The sequence below is a fragment of the Lagenorhynchus albirostris genome, chromosome 17 (genome assembly GCF_949774975.1).
Source record: "Lagenorhynchus albirostris chromosome 17, mLagAlb1.1, whole genome shotgun sequence".
In the NCBI taxonomy this organism is placed as follows: Eukaryota; Metazoa; Chordata; class Mammalia; order Artiodactyla; family Delphinidae; genus Lagenorhynchus; species Lagenorhynchus albirostris.
The window spans coordinates 49861255-49870915 of NC_083111.1; the positions used below are offsets into that span (position 1 = coordinate 49861255).

The 9661-nt window shown below is 42.9% G+C and overlaps 1 protein-coding gene across 2 annotated transcripts in view; it reads right to left on the reverse strand.

Annotated features, from left to right (window-relative positions):
* The window catches only part of LRP12 (LDL receptor related protein 12), an 86023-nt gene extending 81489 nt beyond the window's left edge, over positions 1–4534 (reverse strand). For both annotated transcript variants that reach the window (XM_060128150.1, XM_060128149.1), the window contains exon 1: positions 4355–4534. In XM_060128150.1, coding sequence (XP_059984133.1) covers positions 4355–4433 — 79 coding nt within the window. In that variant the 5' untranslated portion in view covers positions 4434–4534. The remainder of the gene's footprint in view (positions 1–4354) is intronic.
* Between the last annotated feature and the right edge of the window lie 5127 nt (positions 4535–9661).

Here is a 9661-nt window from a genome sequence, read left to right on the forward strand (position 1 = left end):
TTTCCCAAACATTTTTTTAAACTGCTGCTCACTTTTCAGCCTGACATCATTTTTATGTTTTCTTCAGAGATTATACTTTCTAGGAACGTTCTAAATCATTTACCATACATCATTCAGATCTCCTCCACACTCTCCCTGGAACACAGGTACCCCTCTGAGAGTGGTCATTTAATACTTTCTGCCTGGTAACCACCTAGAATTTTGTGGAATGTGCTGCATACCTTTACATTCTCCCTACGATATGGATATAATTTAGATTCTAAACCCAAGGAAGGGTTTATATTAAGCAATTAATTCAGTTTTACTCAACATATTTTATGTAATCAAGGCTGACTTTTTTAGAAGTAATTGGAATCTGGTTTAGATTTTTTTTCTCATGTTCTAGTTATTTCTACAACCTTTCTAAAATTGGAACTTCTAGCCTATCCTTAAACTGGAAATTTATAAAATCCTGCTGAAAGTTCCATAAAATTCACAGAGAAAGACACACTCATTAGACATAAGATACCAGAGTAAAAAGAATATGCTATGCTCCCACAACATCTAGAACAGCAGTGTGTACAGAAAGAATTTTTGACTATAATAAGCTGAAAACCACTTTAAAGATACATTTTTGTCATAAGTTCAGTCACTACATGTCAGGGAGAGTTCTTACTGCTCCCAAAAGCTCTAGCAGCAAGTAACCGAAGACTTTACCACCTACAACTCTTCAAGGCTGCTGTAAAATGATATACAAATACAACAAACATTTAAAATTACATTTTAAGGCTTCATCTAGGGCAGTGCTTTTCCAAACTAATAATTGTATTCTATAAGTGGGTCCAAAATTACTTTATTGAGTCCAAACCAGTACACGAAGAAAGGAAGCAGGAGAGAAGGCAGGTGAAATAGGTTAGAAAACATCAGAGTACATCACAGGTAGTACCAGCAAGGATTATTTCATGAATTTTGTTTTGTTCTGTATACTGGGAGTAATATAAAATGTATTTTAGGTATCTTAATCTTCTAAAAAAGATTTGAGGGCTTCCCTGGTGGCGCAGTGGTTGAGAGGCCGGCTGTCGATTCAGGGGACACGGGTTCGTGCCCCTGGTCCGGGAAGATCCCACATGCCGCGGAGCGGCTAGGCCCATGGGCCATGGCCGCTGAGCCTGCGCGTCCGTCCGGAGCCTGTGCTCCGCAACGGGAGAGGCCACAGCAGTGAGAGGCCAGCGTACCGCAAAATAAATAAATAAAAATAAAAAAGATTAGAAAACACTGATTTGGGAGACAAACAGAGCGGAAAAGGATAAAGCAATGGAACTGCCATAATTATCAAATTATGGCTTGGGAGGTGAGCAAGACTAACAGCTTCTATTGACGAGGAGACGGTTTGGAAAACCTCCACACATTTTAACAGCCAGATATCCCCGTGTGAGATATGAAGAAGCACCTTCTCCTCTTACAGCAGGCCTAACACATGCCAGCAAGGTCACAGCTGCCCCCACTAACTGTTCTTATCCCTTCACACTTCCAATGGCAGAGGTCAACCTTTACCTTCTCCTAACTCTCAGGAACATTCGGTGCAGTTAAGCTACAGCAGCTCCTGAAAGATAATTGTTGGTCTTTGAACAACTACTCCTAGAAAACATTAACTGTATTCCATATCATAATCTAGAGTTTCAAATAAGGCTTTGGCATTCAGAAAAGTAACTTGGAAGTATAACAGTCATACTATTCCACTAAAACAGTCACATTTATTAGTCACACAGTCCACTAAAATGGTCATGTGAAGAAACTAAGCACCAAATTAAAAGATTACTTTTAAGGTATTTGAAATGTTTCAAAGATTCAAGGCACAACCTGGAGCCATTTAATATTACAGTTTAATAGATAAGAAAGAGTCACTCTGTGAAGAGTTGGTATTGGAACTGCCCAAATATCAGCCAATCAACCTGCATTTTTTTCACTGGGTCTAAGTTAAGGGTTACTCTGAATATTCAGTTGCATTAACAGAGGTTTCTCATTATTTTTGAAGCCACTTTGAAAAAAACACACATTTTGCTGTATAAGGGACAGTTTCATAAATTACAGTGTATATTTTTTCTAAAGGCTCAGAACAGGTGATGGGTACTTCTCAGGATGCATCCACTCATCACAACTACTGCATATTCAAGTAAAACAACCCCACTATTGTTATGAAAGCACACACACCCCCGCCACACACACACACTATTATTATAGCTGCTTCTTCTCTAATATAAATCCACACAGGACAGAAGAGGACAAAAAGTGCAGCAATAAAGAGAATTTCCCCAAATGCAGAGCGAAGGGTTCCTTTAATCTCTGCTCACAGTTTAGTGTCCCGCCTGGCTCACTACCTCTGTTTTCTTTATACTTTAAAACTTGCTGTGTGGCTTGAGATATCAACCCTTAGCATAATCACTTGCTAGTTTTATAACGTGACCCCACACTGTTGGAAAAAGGAGCTTCAGTATTTGCCTACTAACAATTCCTCACTAAACACAAATTCCCAAAACATAAATATCTGATAAACATCTACCAGAAAGTCATTTTGTGTACAAGTACAAAAGGATGCACCAACACAAATTCGGGGGTTCACAGCCTCTTATCCCTAGAGGCAAAAAGAATTTTAGTTCAAACACTAATGACATAGCTCTTAATGAAAGCAGAGCTAAAAGAACCTGTTCATTTATCCAATCTGATCACACATCACTAAGACTCAACTCTGATTATAGTAGAGGACAAAGCTGGACACTCTTAATCACCCTAGATTAAAGATGCCTCTAGCTTTCTGCTCTCTCCTGGGCCATTACACCAAACCTAGAGCAGAGCTACACCCACCTTCAGGCTAGAAGAAACACATAATAGCTTATTGATCTCTGGTGCAGACCCAAACCCACAAGTCACCAAGCAAGTAGGGATCACAGCCACTTGATGCAACTAACAATCAGAAGTCATGCACTGGGTTTTCTGTTCAAATAAGCACACCACTGGCAATTACCACATCAAATGTGGACCAACTCCTCCCAAACAAAAATAAAAATATATTAATCAGGTCAGGGAGCAATACATTCTGAACCACACAGAAAAACTACTATTTCTTGGTTGGCAGTAAATGTCAATCTCAGTTCATTAAATTCTTCATTTCGTGTAATTTCTCAGGTTTTAAAAGTTACTGTGACATTCAATTCCATAGATAAATGCTTTCAAAAGAGATAATACTTGCTCGTAAATTACATGTTGACTGAACTTCATCCCCACCACCATTAGTGGAATTAAGTGTTTGTGGCAAATGACTTAGACTTTTCAGAAGTAAAATTTACCAAAGAATGATAACTTCTAATTATTTTCTTCTGAAGAAATCAAAGCACCACTCCCAAAAGTAAAGGTTAACTGTGTTCTCTGAAACAACTATACAATGTTTTTAACTGATGACTAAAAACAGTCAAGCCAGAAGTGGAACTCAAGTCTCTCAAGCAATGAATGTTCTTTCCAATTAATTCCGTTTAGCTCTTGTTCTGACCCCTGTGTACTACGTAAAGCTTGGTCCTTACTCATAGCCTCAGCCTTCTCTTAACCTCAAAGGAATATATGTAATACATCCCACAGACTGGAATAAAGCAACAGTGACAACATTAGCGGACAATGATGGATGAAATGCCAAACGAACTGGGAGTCAGGGCAGACATGTACGCCCTGAGAGGGAGAGACTGAGGTGGGGCTGGAAACTATTTTCTGGCCTTCTCCCGCGTGCTGCTCCAGAGCAAGGGGCAGGATCCTGCATGCCCGAGATCAGCAGAGCCCCCGAAGTGCAAGGATGGGAAGAAAATAGCGGGCTGCTTTGCCAGGGAGTGGGGAAGGTGAGGGATCGGTGCGGTGTGAATTCCACTGAGGAGTGAACTTCCTGGCCCAGGGTGGGGGGGTTGGGGGTGGCAGGACGGTCCCGGCCAGCGGCGGGGGGGCGACCTCCCTTTCTTTCTCCCACAGTCCTACATCTTTGTGTGTGTGTGTTATTCAAGGGGCTACGAGTCCCCGAGGAACCAGCCGGCCACCGTGGCCCTCCAGCCCAGGTCGGGAAGTCCATCCGCCACCCTCTAGCTCCCAGGGGGCTCCCCGGGTCCGGGACGCCCAAACACCCACCAAAACCCCGAGGGTCTGGAGACAGACGAATGGATCAAAGCATCTTCGTGTGTGGACACCCCCTCCGCTACATCCATCCCTCGCCGGGTCTTTGTCCCGCCGGCGGCCGGGGTCTCTGCCGGTTCCTCGGGGAGCCCCCTGTCCTGGAGGCCTCGGGGCCCGGGGTCGCCCCAGCTTTGTTCAGTCAGCGGGGCGCGAGGTCCAGGACACTTACCGTACACCCCGGCGAAGAAAAGCAAGACCAGCGCAGACCTCCACCGCGGAGACTCTTTTGTGCTCCAGCGACGGGCCATAACCACGGCAGATGGAGCGAGCGAGAAGGAGATGGAGGAGGCGGAGGTGGAGGCGGAGGCGGAGGAGGAGCTGGGGCCAGACGCCGCCGCCACCGAGCCCCCGGCTGCTCCCTGCGCTCTCCGCGGCGGCGGGAGGGGGAGGGGCCGCCGTCGCCGCCGCCGCCCGCGCGCGCTCCCTCCTTCTTTCTGCCTCCCTCCGGACCCCCCCTCAGCAGCTCGCCGGCTCCCACCCGGGGCGGCGCGAGAGTCCTCCACGGGACGGCTCTCCCGGGAGCCGGGGTAGCCAGCGCCGGTACGAGGTGAGGGGGCGGCGGACGCGCGGCTCCAGCCACGCGCCGCATAGGCTAGTCGGCGCCGCCACCCGCCAGACAGCGCTAGCCGGCACCCGCGCCCATCCGTGCGATCGGCAATCCCCTGGCCCGCCTGCCTTGGTTCCCACCCCGCGCTCCGCTGGACTTTCTAAGTCTCAGGGCCGCTTTCCCCGTGACAGAGGCCGGAGGAGCAAGGCAGTGCCAATAGATGAGCGAGCGAGAGAACGCGGGTCGATGGGTTCCCCCGGGCTGGGGAGTGGGGGCCGGCTTCGGCGCTTCGCTGCAGTCAGCGGTCTCGGGGCTGCCCCTGCGGGTTGTATGAGGACGTGTTGGGTGGCGGAGAGTGGCTGCGCGAGCGAGGAGAGTGGGTGTTCGGAGGCTGGGAACTTGGGAGTTCCTCTCCCCTACCCCTTCCTCCCTTCCTCCACTTAAACCGCGCGGAGCTCGGAGTGGGTGGGCGCAGGTTAGTGCCGAGACCCCGGCCGCTGGTCGCTGTGAATGCCTGCTGAGGAGCTGGGGCTGGACGCCCACGCTCAAGGTGCCCGCGATGAGCCGGACAAGGTTGGAGTGCGGAGCACTTCCAGTCTGGCGTGGAGGTGGCTCTGACATCCCCCGGGGGGGCTGGAGCCACCTCGGGGGTCGGGAAGTGAGAGAGGGGTTCACTCAGCGACCCGTGATTTCTCTAAACATCTTTCTCCATCCCAAGAAGTGTGACTCCTCCTTCCCTTACCTCTCCGTAGCACTTCCTAAATACAATTGTAGTGACACTGGCACGTCAGATCTTCCGCCTTGTATTTGTAAAGTGTTTGTCGACACGTCTCATCTCCCCTACTATATTATCATTGACCTTTACATGCACTCTCCGGGCTATTCAAGGAAGACCTACAATGCACTATGCTGTCCGATTGGCATAGGTTATCTCTTTTTCATCTCTAACAACCTTGTGAGATAAATATTATTATCCATATTTTATAGATAAGAAAACGAGACAAGTTAAATTACCCAAGATAGTGTAACAAATGAATAGTTTGAAACAGTTTTTCTTATTCCAAATTCAAGGCTGTTTCCTCTCTACTGCAATGTACTCTAGCACAATGCTTAGTGCGTAATAGGTAAATATTAAAATTTAAGATGAATTTCTTTGAAGGTACATTTAGTCTTTCCGTCTATCCGCTACCGATTTGTCCCCTTTTAGATTTTTTCCCCCAGGAAATGGTATTACAAACGGTGAAAAAATTATTAACAAACAATGCAAAACCCAATAATAACAAATCTTGTATCATTTGGCAAAACAAACAAAATCGAGAGCTCCAAAAATGTTTTGTACCCTCGCTGGAGAAAAAGGAGGAGCTTCAGTGTACTTCATTTAACAATCAACAGTTGTCTGTACTAATTTTAGGATTTGAGATTCTACTTGCTTGATTCTTGAGATCTGTTTCCAGAAATTGCGCTGCCATGACCACTGTGTTTAGAACAGGTCACAAACAAAATGAAGAGAGACTGCACGGCATCTTCCTCTCTCCGCTTTTAGTACCAGTCAAGGAACCCCAATCCCAAGACAAGAGGCACATTGCTGTCCTCTGTCCCTTGACTCTTGTATTCACAACCCTCTCACCCTTGCACTTGCTTATCCACCCAGACCTGTCTTCTGAGACTTATTGAGTTCTCAAACCTTTTGGTCTCAGGGGCCCTTTAAAAACACTTAAAATTTGGTGAGGACTCCAAAGAGCTTTTGTTTATGTGAATCATAGCTACTGATATTTATCATTTATAAATTAAAACAATTTTAAAATATGTGTAAATTTACTTAAAATAAAAAAATGCATTACAGGTTATCTCTATTTTCCAAAAAAAAAACAGTGAAATGTGTGGCATTGTTTTCATCTTTGTAAATCTTAATGTCTGGCTTAATAGAAGACAGTTGGATTCTCATATCTGCTTCTGCATCCAGTCGGTTACAATATGTGGTGTTGGTTGAAGTATATGAAGAAAATCCAGATTCACAAAGATATGTATTGATAATTGGCAAAGAGAGGATGTCATGTACCTCCCCAGGGTCCTCAGATAAAATTTTGAGAGCTGTTCATCTAGGTGTCTATCTTAACACCTTCAAAAATCTAAGTATTTTGTTTCTTGTTGGAAAAAAACCTGATAAATATTCATTCTAAGGTATTAGAAGCTGAGCGCTTAAGTGTTCACCAACCAAGGGTATTTATGTTTCATAAGGGAACATTTTATTTATACAAAATCTAATCCTAATAGAATATCAGACATTGGTAAGCAGCAGGGCACAGATTAGGTATTCAGTATTACCCTTTTTATTACCTAATCTATTGAGCTGAGTACCTAGATGTCTACTCTTAGGCTAATATATCAAATAACTCATATATGAGAAAGCATTTAGAAGTTTATAAAGCTATATAAAGTGGTCAGTGTCTTTAACAGTTCTATTGCAGTAGGAGTGCTGATTTAACTTGGCCAGCGTTCTGATCTATACCCTATAAAGCATAAAGCATTCTCCTGAGGCTCATGTGGTTCTTAATCTCAGGGTCCCTGGATCTACGGATGTGTTTCAAGGATCCTGAAATTGTATGAAATTTTGTGCTCACATATTTTTATAAGCAGAAGATTTGTTATTTTCAGCAGATTCTTGAAGGGCTGTGTCAATCATTTAAAAAGAATGTTTAAGAAAAATTGAATGAGGTAACTACTTGAGTTGCTTCTTAATCCTTTTCCAAATGGTTCTCAAACTCCTCAGGTACATGCATTTGGGAGAGGAGAAGTTCATGGACTATTTCTTTTCCCCTTGACATATTTGGAAAAGAGCCACCCACCCCACCTCCACTTTATGGAGATGTGCCCTTAAATAATCCTTTTGTTTTGATTTTACACTTCTCTTTCCTCCCTATTTGGCTATCACCATATATGATGGTTTAATTTTCACTCTTGTTACTAATAAAAATTCCTTCCTTCCTGGTGTAGACCCTGCTCCATTTAGTAGCCTTTGAGAACCTCGTCCACACCCAGTGAGGTTAGAATGGGAATTTAAGTCTACCACTGAGCATCATCTTTTATTGGAAAGAAAATTGATGGTAGTGGTTTTTCTACTTGGCATGCTGCTAGGCAAAGCTGACTCTTTTAACTCCCCCTCAAAGGAATATTATTTTAAAAAAGAAAAACAAACTTGATAAACACATATAAATAACTAAGAGGGAAAGAAAATTTTTTTTAAAGATTGAAGTTAAATAAATGAGAGATCTTTACAAGCAAATTGTAATTTCCATTGGAGGTGAATAATAGAGGGTAGCAAATGAGATCCATCAATCTAGGCAACTTCTATACCAGTTTCCTAGCACATTTATTGTGGTTATTATTTATTATGTTCTGTGCTCTGACAGCATACCCCAGCATTGTACCAAGTAGTCAAAAACATAATCCTGGCTATAAACTAAATATCCCCAGTCCATACAGATTGACCTTCATGAACTCAACTTCTTAACTGCAAAACCTGATCGTACAGCATGCGTGAATTTACAGGGCTAACAACATCTGTCTCTTGTAGCCATATGAATCAGTTGTACCTACCAAGAAAAAAGGAGGGAAAGGGGAATTAACTACAGACATTGGCTTTTATAAAGAGATACACTGAGTGTTTTGTTGTTTAACTGCTAGGTTTCAAAATGTACATAACTGTGTTTTTTAAGTTCTTCCCATGATTGATTGAGATTATGAACTGGAAATGCTTGTGGGATGGAATGTTATTCTCTACGAGTCCATCAGAAGTGAATTTAGCAACTGTGATGACAACCCAAGGACTCTTACATTGCTAATTTCAGGCATATACAACTTAACTGTTTGTACTCTGCCCAAGTGCAAAAAGGATTTGAGGTGCCCAGTGTTATTTGGCAATATAGTATATTGTAGTTATTAAACGTATAGGCCTTGAGAATTCAACAGAGCGGAGCCTGACCCAGGTGGTTAACCCTGGTCAAGTAACCTAACCTTACGTGCTTCATATTGCCACCAAAAAATGGGAAAATATGGGCGCCTCATTAAATTATCTGCATGCCTTAAATGAGATAATAATAATTGCTGACATATATTGAGTACTTACAGTATGCTACGCCTTTAGTTCTCAAACAATCCTATGATGTCGATACAATTATTATCTCCATGTTTCAACTGAACAGACAGAGAAAGGTTCAGTAGGTTTCTCAAGAACACACAAATAGTAAATGGTCAGCATTTAAACTCAGGCAGTGTGATGCCAAACATGCACTTTTAATCATTCTACCACGTTTCATGTAAAGTACTTAATACAATGCCAGGCACTTAGTAGGTGCTCAATAAATGGCAGCTACTGTTATTAAACATATAAATAACATAAGCAAAAGAGTCCTTATTCTCTAATCTCATACAATTTAAAATGCAGTGTAAGTAGTACTTTTCTGTCTTCCTTTTTCCTAGAAGTAGCCGATACTCCCCTGATTTTGGTTTAAGTTAGACATAAGCCTCTTTTAGATTTCTTTTTAAAAAGAAAAGTCAATCTTTAAAGTTTTATTTCCTTGAGTTTTGGAAAACATGAAGCAAGCATCAGATGAAATATAAGTCTGGTTTTTTGCTGCTTGTACTAAAATTTTTTTTCAGTGACCTTGTAGTCATTATTTGTAGTTTCCTTTGAAGATCGGAGAATCTTAGGTTGCTTATTGCCCTAATCTTCAGAGAAGATCTATGACAGATTTTTCTGATCCCGAAGAATACATCAAATCATATGAAACTGCTCAGTTATCAGGCCATGAAAACAGGTCATTTCTACTAAAGAATAGATTACTCCAGCGTCATCATGAAGAGAATATTCTCCTTGGAGATACCCAGGCAGGTTTGCATTTTGAATATGTGGCAGCTGTGATGGAAAAG